Source organism: Coffea arabica, chromosome 3c (genome assembly GCF_036785885.1).
Source record: "Coffea arabica cultivar ET-39 chromosome 3c, Coffea Arabica ET-39 HiFi, whole genome shotgun sequence".
Taxonomy (NCBI): Eukaryota; Viridiplantae; Streptophyta; class Magnoliopsida; order Gentianales; family Rubiaceae; genus Coffea; species Coffea arabica.
Window position 1 is genome coordinate 36,407,951 of NC_092314.1, and position 16,094 is coordinate 36,424,044.

The 16,094-nt window shown below is 40.1% G+C and overlaps 1 protein-coding gene across 1 annotated transcript; it reads left to right on the top strand.

The window, feature by feature from the left end:
• The first annotated feature begins 2,023 nt into the window (after positions 1-2,023).
• On the top strand, positions 2,024-2,914 carry LOC113735872 (uncharacterized). The gene has a single exon (XM_027262846.1). The coding sequence runs from the start codon at positions 2,024-2,026 to the stop codon at positions 2,912-2,914; it is 891 nt and encodes a 296-aa protein (XP_027118647.1).
• Positions 2,915-16,094: the final 13,180 nt, after the last annotated feature.

A 16,094-nucleotide genomic window follows, 5' to 3' on the forward strand; every position in this document is an offset into this window, starting at 1 on the left:
GAAATTTTTGCAAGTTGCGCAACTTACACAACTTGCAACCATTTTTTTATCTTTCTTTCTTGCAGCATCCATGACGTTTTGGCAGCCACTTTTTGAACCCAACACATCAACTTTTGTCAACTTTATGTCACTCCATTGTAAGCTTTTGACTCTTCAAGACCAAACCAAGTTTCTTATGGAAGATTCAAGGGGACTTGAAGATTATAAATAGAGGGAGGTTTGTTGAGTTTTTGAGCTTTAGTTTTCTAGTTAGTTTTAGAAAGGGAGAGAGTTTTGGGCAAAAGAGAGAAACAAAAGGGGTTGTGTCTTGCCACAACACTTATAACTTTCTTCTTCATTTCTATTAGTTTATAGGACTAGTTTCAGACTTGTGTTGTGCATTCACTTGTGTATTGGCTCAACAACAAGGTTGATGGAGATGAAGGCGGAGACGCTCAAGAAGCTCTAGTGACAAGGGTTTTTCTTCCCTCCACCTCTTTAACTTTGTATTGGATTTTAAGTTTTATTAATGCAAATTTTGGATATTATGTTTGTGATGTTGTTTTAAAATTTATGCTTTGGATATTGGTTGAGCTATCTATGATTTCTATGTATTGATTTCTTGATTATTTTGGTATTATCTTGATTAAGTTATTTAGCGCTTTTGATATCAAAATTATGATTAATTGGTTATTAATTGTAATAATTTCAAGGTGTTAGATTTACAATGAAAATTAAAATTTGACACTAGTTCATAGAAATGTTAAATTTAGGGAATACACTCACAAAAATAGAGGTGCACCTTTGTGAATTGCTTTGTAATAATTTCATAAAAGTAAATGAATTTATAGTTGATTTCATACCCATGAAGTGGGTATGGATTAGTTATAGATATAGTTGGTACACCAGTGAAAATGGGTATCGCGTACATAAGGAAATTAGCCATGATTTAGCCAAGAGTTTAGTACTAATTGAGACGGAAAGTTGCACTAGCATGAGTAGATAGAGATTTCATTATTCGAAAAGTTTTCATTTGTATTTTTTTGCCCATTAGTAGTTTAGATTTGTTTATTTTCATTTGTTGATAGTCTAAATAATAGAGAAATTTTAGTGTCGGTAGTTGTCCGTCTTTCCTGTAGATTTGACCCTAATTACCCTATACTCACTCACGACCCGTATACTTGCGAATAATCACGTATGTGGCAGTTTAGAAAATTATAAATTCAAAACTTGACTGTAAATTGAACTTTATTGTTATATGCATACGCCGCACATATCAATTTTTGGCACTGTTATTGGAATAGATTTGTGGCAATATTGGTGTGAAAAGTAACTCTATTAGTTTAAATATTTTTATTTGATTTCTTGTGCTATTTTTGTCCTTTTTTTTTGTTTTCATTTGTGTGTTGATGTGTTTCTTTGTGTGTATTTTGTTTTGTGTGTTTTGTTTTTGTTTTTGTCTAATGTGTTACTAGCATCTATCTTTTTTTGTCTAATCTTGCTTTTGAGGTGTTTAAAAACATTTTTAGAAAATGAGAAGGATAGATTCTTTTGAAGGACAATGCTTGAGACGATGAAGAGAGAAAATGAATCTTCTGTACTTTTAAGGCTATAACAATAGAGAAATTCATGATAATCATGCAAGTATGTCCCTTGATGATAGCATGTTGAGATTAAATGCTAATTTAGACGCCTAAAAAAACTACTAAGAATGCACACTATCTCCTTTTTGGTGGTCATAGAGCCAATGGCAGATGTTTCTCAACTTGACGACTTTAGATTAAAGTTAGGCTTTCACCTAGCCATTAGTAACATAAGCAACAAGATCTGGGTGCTATGGCATTCAGATTTTGCGGTTAACGTCTTGATCAACTTGGAGCAATTCCTCCATGTTGCGACCACGCACATATCATGGAGGAGTGAGGTTTGTTGTTCTTTGTTCACGCTAAGTGCACACTAATGTAAAGGCGTAGTCTTTGGGCTAATTTATTGGCGATCTCGGGGAGCCTGGGGCCCAAGCTGTGGATGGTGGGGGGATTTTAACATGATAGCGGATGAAGGTGAATACTTGGGGCGAGCACCGCAGAATATTACGACACTGAATGATTTTGCTGACTGCATTTCGAGATGCGGGGTGAAGACAATGGTAGCTAGTGGGAGCCAGTACACGTGGACGGGCATTCAGCAGGGCCGCCGAGTATGGAAGTGCCTCGATAGGATTTTGATGAACGTTGCTTGGCAGCAGCAATTTACGGCATTAGGATTGCAACATTTGAACTGGACATCCTTGGATCACTACCCGTTGCTGCTGGGCTTGGTGGCAGATGGGCGAGTAGGATCGTGGCCTTTTAAGTTCCAACACATGTGGGTCAAGCACCCAGCATTCCTGGATGTGGTGGAGCAAAGCTGGATACAGCCCCTTGAAGGCTACGGGATGTTCCTCTTGGCACAGAAGTTGAAACGACTGAGGAAAGCTTTGAATGAATGGAACCGGTCCACCTTTGGGGACATCTTTGCCAACATAGCGAGAGCTGAAGACGAAGTTCGACATGCGGAACTAAGGCTTGAGGAGGTGGAGAATGAGGAAACAAGGATGCACTGGAGCCACGCTCAAGCCAAATTACTAAAGTGCCTGGCAGATGAAGAAACCATTTGGAAGCAGAAGGCCAAGGTCAAATGGCTGAAGGATGGGGATGCAAACACCCGGTTCTTCCACTCTAAGTTGCTTGATAAGCTGGCGAAGCTCTCCATTCGACGGATAAAAAGCTCGGAGGGTAGTTACATTGAGGACGACCAGGACATTGGGGCGGAGGCCGTGTCCTATTTCAAGCGCCTAATGTCCTCAACGCCGACCTCGCCTGAGCAGGCCATGGGAACTTTGCTGCAAAACATCCCATCCATTGTGACACAGCGGCAAAATGACCACCTTTTGTGAGAACCCACCTTGGAGGAAGTGAAAACCGCGGTCTTCCAACTTGATGGACACAGCGCACCAGGAGTCGACGGGTTTACTGGGGTTTTCTTCATGCACTATTAGAACCTTGTTGGTGGGCATATATTCCAGGCGACTCGGAAGTTTATGTGTAGGGTGCCAATCCCGAAGAGTTTTGCTAGCATGCTACTGGTCCTGATCCCAAAAAGAGACTCGTCGCAGACCTTTGCCGATTTCCAGCCCATCAGTTTATGCACGTTTATCAATAAGGTTTTTACCAAGATCCTATGCAATCGGCTAAAGGTGGTCCTACCCTCTATTATCTCCCTGGAACAGTCAGCTTTTATACAGGGCAAAGAGATATCAGACAACATACTGTTGGCACAAGAATTGGTGAGTACAATAAACAAGCGGGTTCGCGGCCATAACACCATTTTCAAACTAGACATCATGAAAGCCTTTGACCGAGTTTCCTGGGACTTCTTATCTCGACTTCTCCTCAAGTTTGGCTTCCATCCACGGTTTGTCCACATGGTGATGAACAACTTAGCCTCCTCGTGGTTCTCAATTCTAATTAACGGACAATAGCATGGTTTGTTCCAGCCATCCAGAGGATTGAAGCAGGGTGACCCCTTCTCTCCTTTTTTGTTTATCTTGGTATCAGAGGCCCTCAACCGGGGATTGATTAAGTTGGACTCGGGCGCCGTCCACAGCTACGCACAGTCAAGGGGTACCTCACCAGTGTCTCACCTAGCATTCGCCGACGACATAATAATATTCACTACAGGAGACCGAAGATCGGTGAAAGCTCTTATGTATTTCTTGGACGTGTATCAGGATGGCTTGAGCCAAATGATAAACAGGGACAAAAGTTTTTATGTGACCTCCTCCAGGTGCCCCTCCTCCAGGGAATGCCTCATATCTAGGTTGACCGGCATGCGACGCCAAACTCTACCCCTCATGTATTTGGGATGCCGACTTTTCACGGGACAAAGGACAAAGGAGCACTTCTACCATTTGATACTCCGAATGCAATCTAAGATGGCGGGCTGGAAGCAGAAACTATTATCCACCGGGGCCGCTTAACCCTCATACGGCACGCCTTAGCTGCCATACCTCTATACACCTTCGCGATTCTGGACCCTCTACAAGGTATCATGAGACAACTGGAGCAGGTTATGTCTTGTTTTTTCTGGGGGAGAGGTGGAGGGACGAGACAAATGCCATTGGCGAGCTTGGAGCAGCATATGTTGCCCTACGGAGCAGAATGGGCTGGGGATCGAGACACTTGAGGATGTATCGCGAGCCTTCGTGTGCAAGCTATGGTGGAAACTCCGGACCGGATCTCTCCTCTGGGCCCGCTTTATGATTGCCAAATACGCACCAGGAACCTGTCACATCACTGAGGCTCCACTGAGACCCTCGAGTTCGCGAATATGGAGGAGACTGGTCGCCTGTTGAGACTTCATGGAGGGCAACATACAATTACTTCTCCGAGAGGGTGACGCATCTTTCTGGTTTGACAACTGGTTAGGGACGGGGCCCATAGCCGAAGGGAAGGGACACATCTCGTTGCCCAACGTCAGAATTCGTGATCTTTATGATGGGATAGCGTGGCATCTAACCCAGGTACGCGAGGCGCTGATAGAAGAGGAGCAAACTCGAATCCTTGGGTCACAAACTCAACTCTCCGAGGGGTGGGACAAGTGGGTCTGGACACCTTCCACGGATGGTGGTTTCAGGGTTCAGTTGGCTCTAAAAATGCTTCAAACACCGGCCAACAATTTGATCTCGTGGAAGTTAATTTGGGGTTGGCGTATTCCCCTCAAGATCTCGATCTTTATGCGGAGGCTCCTGAACGGCTGGCTTCCTTTTTCGTATAAACTACAGCAATTTGGTCTTCATTTGCCTTCCAAATGTTCCTTTTGCCTAAATTCGGAGACCCTACAACACTGCTTTGTCCTCTGCTGCACCGCTCAATAGGTTTGGGATCATTTTGAGCACACCTTACGACTCAGGAGTGTGGCGGACTCCCTTATGGAGAAGTTGCAAGGGTGGTGGATCCACGCTTCGGGGGACTCATCGAGGGCAGTTTTGTCCCATCTCCTACCAATCCTGATTTGTTGGGAACTCTGGAAGGTCAGGAATCAGGCGGTCTTCGATAGTGTAACTGTACGGCCGAGCCATATCTGCCGCCAGGTTGTCTGCCTTCTCAACGGTATTAGAGAGACCCACCCCTTTGCCTTACCAACTTCGGAGGGCGATGCCTGGAGCCGATTGGGATTACCCCCATCCACTAGACGGCCACCACCGCAAAAATGGATTTCCTTGGTTTGGTCCTTGCCCTTATACCCCTACAACAAATTGAATGTTGATGGTTCGTCCCTTGAAAACCCTGGGCACTCGGGTGGAGGTGGCATAGTCAGAGATCATCATGGCCAGGTACAGGGTGCATTCTCCACCTACTACGGCCACTGCACGAATATGGAAGCGGAAACTAGATGCATCCTGGAGGGACTTCATTATTGCCTCTCCCTTGGCCTAGTCAGAGTGATTGTACATATGGACTCGAAACAGCTTCTCAAGATGGTGCTGAGGGCTGCCTCTACACCTTGGAAACTAGACACTTATGTTCGCCGGATACACCATTTATTGGCCCACGTAGACTTTATACTAGAGCACAGCTACAGGGAGACCAACTCAGCGACAGATGCACTTGCTAAGCGGGCAGTAACTACACAACAGTCGGAGACCTATGGGGCCGCCACCCTGCCAAAGCAAGTTAGAGGGCTTACCAAGTTAGATGCATGCCAGTACCCTTATTTTCGTCGGGTGCTCCTGAGTTAGCCGCCTCCTATCACTCAGGCTAGGATAAGAATTGAGGCCCCACTAGTGTTCCTCCAGAAAATAACGTGTAAATGCCTCTCATGTACTTCTTATCCCTTTCATCAATAAAACCAAGTTTTTTTAAAAAAAATGCTAAATTAGACAATTTGATGCATTTGATTGAACAATATAGGAATGTTAATTTTTCGAATTCTAATTATATAGTTTGTGTTTTGTATGGAGGTTATCATGTTGATTATCAATGTATATAAGCACACATGTAGATTACTTTGATGGATTTGAATATGGCACTTCTTATGTTGATTATCATGGCCCTAATTGGGGTAACATGCATAATTATGGTTGGTATGATCATTGTACTTCTAGTGATAATTTAAATTTTTATGATTTCTAACCTCAACCTGTTGAATATGATTTCAAACCATCATGGGAGTTAGCTATAGAAAGGCTAATAAGCAACTCCGATCAAGTCATAGAAAAAGTAGCCTTTGGATCTAAACCACTTTGGGAGCGAGTTATAGAAAAATTTGCTAATAAAGTGGATTTAGATATAGAAAAACTAACTAATGTGATATTCGATTGTTTTGTTAAGATTGAGAATAGAATAGAAGAATTGAATTTACACTTTGATAGAATACATGATCAATTACATGAATTGTATGAAGTTATTTCATCTAATCCTATGTATTTTGCTTCTAGAGATAATGATGCGGGTATTGGATGTGGAAGTGACTTGTGTTTAGAAGATGATTATGATATTAATTCAATCCCTTGTAATAATATTTTTGGAACTAATCTTGAAACTCAAGAAGTAATTTTGAATAATGCATTTGTTACCCTTTTGAGGAATATTTAGTGCCTACAGGTTCCGAAGACATGATTGAACAAGTAATTCCTGCAACATTTCTTTTGAGAAGTTCTCAAGTGGTGCGCATTTAAAATGATATCTATCAAACACTTGAAATCGATAAACCCCTTCCTGCTCTCTTATCTTTTGGATATGTGGTTCATTCATTCGAGTCACCCTTTGTTGATCCACCATGACCTAAGTTGGTAGATTACTTTTTGTCAAAACCTCCTTGACAATGAGGCAAAAAGTCAAACTAATGACTATAAACAAGTGCTTGTTAGGAGACAACCCAACGATTTGTCAAATTTCTTGTATTTATTTTTATTTTGTAGGTTTGAAAAATAAAAGTAGAATGAGCACATTTAATAGAAATTTGGAAATCAACGACACCCAACCACAACAAATCACCTACTATGCTAGGGGAGTATTTCTTTTTTTTTTTTCATTTACCTTTTTCACATTGAGAACAATGTGTAATTTAAGTGTAGGAGTAAGGTTGGTTGAAATTGAATGCATCCTTGGTATTCATGTGAAAATTGATATATTTGTTAAAAATTTTGATGTTGGTGATATTGGTATGTTTGAAATATTGAATTTGGGATTGTTGGTATAGAGAATGGCCCAAATATAAGGAAAAATTTTGTCAAAATTTTTTCTAAAAACCTTAATACCAATAGTGTCGTTAGTTGTGTTGTGCCAGTTGATATGAGATTATGTGTAAGGTGCTTTGAAATTGTTGTTATGTAGGTCAAGAATTCTGATTTTTAGCGAACTTAATGTCTTATAAAGTGAACTTTATCATATTGAGACTTCATTAAATTCATGAAATATATTGTTCTTGATTTGTTTATTTAAGTTGTGTGATTAATATGATTGATAAATGCGAAACTTTTCTTGTAATTTTTCTCTTATTTCTAGTTTTTACAAGGATTAAGTAATGTGTTTTTGCTTTCATAGAAGAAGAAAAGAAAGTTATATGATTATTGATCACATAAGTATTTACTCCAATTATTCGAAGCACTTAATAATCAAGGGTTGGCCTTTACAAATGTCGACGTTCACATAAAACGATATTAAAATTAAGAGTATGTAAAGCAATAATCTCATGTGATCAAGTAACCAGGGGAATGCATCTACCAGTTTTTGTCTTCGCATCAAAAGACAAGTTCACTACTCAAGTAAAGTTTGATAAGAAAGAAAAAGAAAAAAAAAGTATGTGATCAAAGTGTGAAAGTTGTTCTAATTTCTTGTCCTTGTTTGTATAAGTTCTAAGGGGTGATTGCAAGTTTAGTTCTTACATTTGTTAATTATACTAGTTGCATGACAAACATAATTAGATTAGAGATGATACATGGTATTGGACTTAATTAAATATTGGTATGAAAAGTTCTCTTTTACTTGGTTCTGTTCAGCATCTCAACCGGGCCACCTCTGATCATACGCCCTTATTGGTGAATCTGCGCTCTGCTGATGCTAGTGTTCCGAAGCCCTTTAAATTCCAGAATTTCTGGGTTTCTAGCTCCTGTTTTAAATCGACGGTGCAGAACAATTGGGAACTTCCCACACAGGGATATGGTATGTATCGGCTAGCTTTCAAGCTAAAGCGACTAAAGGCATGTTTACGCCACTGGAGCAAGCAGCATTTTGGAAACATCTTCCAGGCTGTCCGACAGAACGAGTTTGAGGTTCAGCAAAAAGAAATATTGTTTGACGCTGCCCCGACGGATGAGGCGAGGGCTGATCTTCATCGGGCAAAAGCCAGCCTGTTGCAATGTCTCCGGGTTGAAGAGGACTACTGGCGTCAAAAGGCGCGCCTGCGTTGGTTGAAGGATGGGGATTCCAATACACGATATTTTCATGCATCAGTTAGAGAGAAACGATCAAAGCTGGCCATTCACCGCATTAAGGATGAGGGGGGGACTTGGCTTGAGGATGACGACCGGATTGGCCAGGCAGCGGTGTGTTTTTTCCAGTGCCTTCTTACAGCTAAGGAGGTCAGCAATGTTGATGATTTTCTCATACACATTTCGAACCTAGTGTCTGCAGATCAAAATGGAGTCTTATTAAGGGAGGTTACAATGGAGGAGGTAAAGGGGGTAGTCTTCGAGCTTGATGGGGATAGTGCCCCGGGTGCGGATGGATTCACTGGCACCTTTTTTCGCCATTGCTGGGATATAGTGGCCCTTGACGTCTTAGCAGCGACCAGGGATTTTTTGGCTGGGACTCCGATCCCAAAAGGAATTGCCAGCACTTTGATTGTATTAATCCCGAAGAATCCGAACCCAGCTACGTTTGCAGATTTCTGACCCATTAGCCTGTGCACCTTTATGAACAAAATTTTTACGAAGGTCCTTGCCAATTGGTTGGAGGCTATTCTCCCAGGCATTATATCTCTGGAGCAATCCGCGTTTTGCCCTGGCCGTGATATTGCTGAAAATGTTCTCCTGGCACAAGAAATGATTGCCTCTGTTAACAAGAAGGCCCGCAGACACAACTGCATATTCAAATTGGACATGATGAAGGCTTTTGATAGGGTGTCATGGTGGTTTCTACGGCAGCTCCTCTGCAAGTTTGGTTTTGACTATCGTTTCATTTTCCTTATTTTGAATAACCTCTCCCACAGCTGGTTTTCTGTGTTGGTAAATGGCAGGGCTAGGGGCTTTTTCCAGGCATCCCGTGGGATTAAGCAAGGTGATCCTTTGTCCCCTCTCCTTTTTATTCTGGCATCCGAGGCCCTTACTAGGGGTCTGAATGCACAAGTAGCTGGTGGCAGTGTGGCTCCCTATGCAACACCGCGTGGATGCGTTCGGGTCACACATTTGGCTTTTGCGGATGACGTCATCATTTTTGCTCGGGGAGATAGGAGGTCGGTAGGGAATTTGGTTCATTTCTTAAATCTATATCAAACTGCAACAGGCCAGCAGATTAATAACCACAAGAGCTTATTCATAGCATTGCGTCGGTGTGGTTCTGGCCAAATTCGACGAATTCAGCAGATGACCGGTTTCAGGCATGGGGCCCTGCCTCTCCAGTATCTGGGATGCAATTTATATGCTGGACGTCGGAAAAAAGTGTACTTCCAGTTTTTAATAGATAAATTCATTACTAAACTTGCAGGCTGGCAGAAAAAACTTCTCTCCCAGGGGGGACGGCTCATACTCATTAAGCATGTGCTTTCTGCCATACCTACGCACGTGTTAGCCGTTATGGACCCACCATCCGGGGTGCTCAAGGATCTGGAGCGAATAATGGCGAATTTTTTCTGGGGTCAGACGGAGCTGGGCCCTAAACATCACTGGCGTTCCTGGGAAAACCTATGCTTTCCAGTGGAGGAAGATGACCTTGGCATACAATCCTTTAAAGACATATAGGGGGCGCTCAGCTGCAAACTGTGGTGGCGTTTCAGCCATTCGACCTCCTTGTGGGCTCTCTTCATGAGGTCTCGTTATAGTGAAGATCGTGGGGCAGCCAGCGGGACATCCAGAGTCTGGCGACGAATGCTGGCCGTTTCTGATACGGTGGCACAGGTCACCCGAATTATAGACTTGGAAGGCAGGGGTCGACCAGCTTGGACTCTAACATCCTCTGGTGATTTCACTATTTCTTCAGCATGGGAGGCTTTGTGGTCTAAATGGGTTTGCCTTGGTTCTAGGAAAAGTGTATGGAGTGGTCGAGTTCCTTGCAAAATCGCTGTTTTTATGTGGAAGCTACTCAATAAGTACCTCCCTTTCCCTAATGCCCTCTAGAGGTTTGGCCTCCACCTCCCCTCTAAGTGCCCGTTCTGCTTGAATGGAGAGTCTCAAGATCACATTTTCTCCGGCTGCTTTCTAGCATCTGAGGTATGGAGTTTCTTTGCCAGGGCAATATGGGTTCCCAATGCACCTTCGACGGACATTCTCTGCCGGCTACAGCAATGGTGGCTTTGTCACCCTCCAAGCTCTGCACGGGGAAAGCTGTGCAGGGTGTTGCCGTCGCTAATCTGTTGGGGACTTTGGAAGGCTAGGAACATGGCGGTTTATGAGGGGGTTATTTTAACATCATCTCAGGTTTGCTGGAATATTCAATCGTTGCTGCATCACGTGTCCCAGGTCTGGCCTTTGGTTCAAGTGACGCGGGATGACGGGGAACTGGTCCACTCGGGCTTGTTACTTCGACTAACACCACGTGAGCAGATGCTCCCGCGCTGGGTCATTTGGAAGAAACCACCGGACGGGTATGTCAAACTGAATGTTGATGGCTCATCTCTAGGGAATCCAGGCTCCTCTGGTGCTGGAGGGGTGCTGCGTGACTCGGGGGGTAATGTCCTACGCGGTTTCTCATCCTTTTTGGGATCAAGGACAAATATGGAAGCGGAAGCCTTGGCATTACTAGAGGGTATGCTACTCTCCACAGATTTCCATTTTCTACAGGTTGAAATGGACTCTCAGGTGCTGCTGGCTATGGTGAATGGCAATGGAAGAATTCCTTGGACGCTATGGAAGACTATCTCACGCATCCAAACCTTAGCGCTGGGCCGCCAGGTCACCTTCACTCATGTTTATCGAGAGGCAAACGGGGTTGCCGACGCGTTTGCAAATCTAGCAAGTTCCACAGGTGTCTGTCAAAGTTTTGGTGCGTCAACACTTCCGGACCATATACAGGGGCTAGCCCGCCTAGATAGGATGCGAGTGCCTTATGTACGTTTGGATTAGCTTTCCCGGTAAGCGTTCAGACTAACTGCTGTATGCGGTGTGCCCATTGAATAAATTCTGGAGTGGCGCCCCCCTCGTGTGCGAGGTTAGCCGAAAAAAAAATGGAGTGCTAGAATTGGAATTCAACAAACACAGTGATAATCTCTCTCTTACCTTTACACATAAATCTCTATTGTATGCTTTTCCACTCTTTGGAATCATTAGTTTTGAATTATTTTTATGCATTGTTTGAGGACAAGTAATAATTCAAGTATGGGAGTATGACAAGTGTTTATTTTACCTAATAGTTTGTGTATATTTTAGTTCATTTGCAATTAATTTTGAGTTCCTAAGGCAATAGGAGTGACTATTTTGACAATATTTGATGACCTTAGTAACTTTGAGAATACTTGTGAATTTGTCCCTATTACTTGTTAAAGTTTGTTATTTTTTGTAGGGATGAATGAGCGAGAACAATACGGAACTGTTTACAAAAAATTATCACCGGATTGGATGAGAGTAAACAAGGTCAGATAGTGAATTTTGAGTCAGATACCAAATTGGATGCTCGTTAGAAGGTTTTGCAAGAGAAAGGGTGTTAAACAATATATGACGTCAGAATGAAGAAGTGAAGCCAGATAATTGTGCCAGATCTCGTCAGAGGATTTTTCGATGAAGAGTATTTAGTAGTATATGGCACCGGATAGTAAAACTCGTTTCGGATACCGCATCGATATTTGAGTGGGAAACTTTTACAAGTTGCGCAACTTGCACAACTTGCAGCCATTTGTTTTATCCTTTTTGATTGCAGCATCCATGACATTTTAGCAGCTACTTTTTTGGTCCAACACATTAACTTTTTTCAACTTTATGTCACTCCATTGTAAGCTTTTAACTCTTCAAGACTAAACCAAGTTTCTTGTGAAAGATTTAAGGGGACTTGAAGATTATAAATAGAGAGAGCTTTGTTGAGCTTTTGTACCTTAGTTTTCTAGTTAGATTTAGAGAGGAAGAGAGTTTTGGAGCAAAAGAGAGAAACAAAAGGGTTTCTTTTCATTTCTATTAGTGTATAGGACTAGTTTAGAAATTGTGTTGTGCATCCACTCTTGTATTGACTCAACAAGGAGACCAATGGAGATGAAGATAAAGAGGTCTAAGAAACTCTAGTGACAAGGGTTTTTCTTCTCTCCACCTCTTTATCTTTGTATTGGAATCTAAGTTTTATTAATGCAAGTTTTGGATATTATGTTTGTGATGTTGTTTTAAAGTTTATGCTTTAGGTATTTGGTTAAACTATCTATGATTTCTATGTGTTGATTTCTTAATTATTTTGGGCTGTTATCTTGATTAAGTTATTTAGCACTTTTGATCTCAAAATCATGATTAATTGGTTATTAATTGTGATAATCTCAAGGTGTTAGATTTACAATAAAAATTAAAATTTGACACTAGTTCATAAAAGTGTTAAACCTATGGAGTACACTCACGAAAGTAAAAGTACACCTCTATGGCTTGTTTTGTAGTAATTTCATAAAAGTAAATGAATTTATAGTTGATTTCATAACCACAAAGGTAGGTATGGATTAGCTATAGATATGGTTGGTACAGCGAAGTGGGTATCACGTACATAAGGAAATTACACCATGACTTAGCCAAGATTTTAGTACTAATTTAGTCGAAAAGTTGCACTAGTATGAGTAGATAGGGTTTTCATTACCCAGAGAGCTTCCATTGATATTTTTCTGCCCATTAGTACCTTAGATTTGTTTATTTTAATTTGTTGATAGTCTAAATAATAGAGAAACTTTAGTAATGCTGATAGTTGCTCGTCTTCCTTGTGGGTTCGACCCTAATTACCCTATACGTGCTCATGACTCGTGTACTTACAGAAAATTGCATCTAGGGTAGTTTTAAAAATTATAAATTCAAAGTTTGACTGTGAATTGAGTTTTATTGTTGTACGCATACCCTGCGCACGTTACACAAGATAACTTTGTAGCTCTTCTGGAGATTTGTGCTCTTGACTCTTCAATTAACTTATTTCAACTTGTGCATGAAGAAAACATTCAAAGACAGTGGTCATGATTCTTTTATGACCAAACATAGTACTCGGGTAACCTTTTTTTTTTGTGACAGAACATCCCTAACTATATCTACAAGATGTTGTGAGTCCATAAATACATGCCACTGTAATGCTCTATAGCAAACATCAATCTATATAATTTTTTTCATCTTTGTGTATCATTAAGCATCGTATCAAGAGCTATCTTTGCCTAGTGAATTTTGTTTCAACCCTAATTGAATTTTGTTTCAATATCTAGTTTCAATTTTCCATACTATTATTTTCTCCTAGAAGGTAAAATCTTGTTTTTTATTGAGAGAGGGAAAGGGGTGGGTCACTCATCAATGCTAAACACATTTGTTTGGATAGTAGATTATTTGGGATAATTTTTTTTAAAAAAAATACTATAGTATTTTTTTGATATGATGTATGTAAGATAAAATGGTGATTAAAAAAATGTGTTGGCAAGTAAATAAAAGAAGGCAAATAATCCACTATCCAAACATACTCTTCGGGCAAGAGAATGGGGGCACTATATAATATTAGACAAGATTTTAGAGAGGACAATAGAAGGACTCACAAAAAAATTGTAAAATTTCATAGGAATTGAAAGGGGTTTTTTTTGTTGGGGGTAGGGGGGTTGGAGAGAGTGCCTCTGCTGCCTTTGCCAGTTGCTGTACCCTAAGTTTTAATTACAACAACAATTTGACCTTACATTAGCCATGTTGAGAAAATTCACAGCACCATTAGTCAGCATGTCAACTTTTACTGTGTTTTTAAATTTTTACTTTTTGGGTATATTACTTCCCCAAAATTGGTTATAATCAATTGTCACAAATTTTTAAAATGTACAATAACCATACAAAAATTTTTGTTTGATATTTGGCATACCACGTTGCTTGATCTTTATAAGATTCTTATTTTTTTTTCGAGTAAGCATTAATTAGAGCACACATGGGTAAGCAAAAACATCTAATTGTGGAATGTCACTTCTTTTTATTTTTTTTAATTTAGCTTTTATAAAGAATTTGGGTCAATAAACTCGCTCACAAATAATTTATTTGTCAATGAATGAGCCTATCAAACTTATGGTTAACAATTCAATAAAGTATGTTACATTAGTAGTTGTTCAACCTCATGAGCACGGGGTATATTTACAACAATAAAGTTCAATTTACAGTCAAGTTCTAAATTTATAATTTTTTAAATTACTCCATACGCTACTTTGTATAACTATATGTATCATGAGCGAGTATAGAATATTAAAAGTCGAACTCATAGGAATGACAATCAACTACCAGCACTACCAAAGTTTTTCTATTATTTATTTTATCAACGAATAAAGAAAAATAAATTAAGCTACTACCAAGTAGAAAAATACAAATAAAAATTTTTAGGGTAATGGAATCTCTATTTACTCATAGTAATGCAACTTTCTGACTAAATGAGTATCAAAATCTCATTAAACTATGGCTTAATTTCCTAATATTTATGATACCCATTTTCACTGGTGTATCAACTATGCCTATAAGTAATCCATAATTATTTTTATGGCTATGAAATCAACTACAAGTTCATTTACATCTATGTAATTATTGGAATAAGGCCATAAAAGTCACAAAAGTGCATCTCTACTTTCGAAAGTATACAACCTACATTCAATACTTCCATAAATCAGTGTCAAATTTCAATTTTTATTGCAAATCTAATACCTTAAGATGATCACAACCAATGACCATTAATCATGATTATAAGAACAAAAGTGCTAAATAATTCAATCAAGATAATAGCGTCAATTAACTAAGTAATTAACATATAACATTCGTGGATAGCTCATCCAAAAGCCAAGGTTTTAACAAAACATGATATCCAAACCTTGCCTTAACCAAACTTAGAATCCAATACAAAGATAAAGAGGTAGAAAGAAGAAAACTCTTGTCATTAGAGCCTCTTGAGTCTCTTCTATTTTATCCTCCTTATCCTACTTGTTGAGGCAACACAAGAACGGATGAATACAAATTTGATTACTAGACACTATCCTATACAAAACAAGTAAAAATGAAGATAACTATATTTGTTGACGCAAGACACAACCCTTTTTGTTGTTCTTCTTCTTCAAAGCTCTCTACACTCTCCAAAACTAACTAAAACTAAGTCTAGTGAAAACTAGAAGAACTAACCACTATATATTCTAAGTCTTATTTCTAGGAGTCAAGAGGTCCAATATCTCCTAAGGTTTTCGTCTAATTTTGTTGGTATTTCTCATTATTTTTGAGATGGTAGCCAAGTTGCTGATTGCCTGTCAAATGTGGGTTGTGATGAAGGTTTGGATAGAACATATCTTCAGATGTCAGGTCTAGACAAAGTAGGCCTGCCATCAATTAGAAAATGTAAGTGCAAATAATGTAAAGGGAATAGTATTTCGTATTTCTCTTTAGCATGTTCATTGTTCCCATGCATTATTTGGAGGTAAGGTCTAGGTCCCCCTCTATCTTTTTTCTTATTTGAATAGTTAATAAAAAGGTACTTGTCAGGTCAAAAAAAGAAGCTCCTAGAGCCCTTCAATGCTGCAGCAAGTCGTCCCTAATGTCTCATCAAAGATGGAGAAAGAACAAGAAAGTCACGCAAGTTGGTAAGTTGTAGCCACCAAGAAACCCTCTAGGGATTCTATAGAAACCATGTATGGATTATTAGAAACCCTACATGGATTGTGATGCTCTGCTTTCACTCTTTGAAGTGAAATTTTTGCCTACA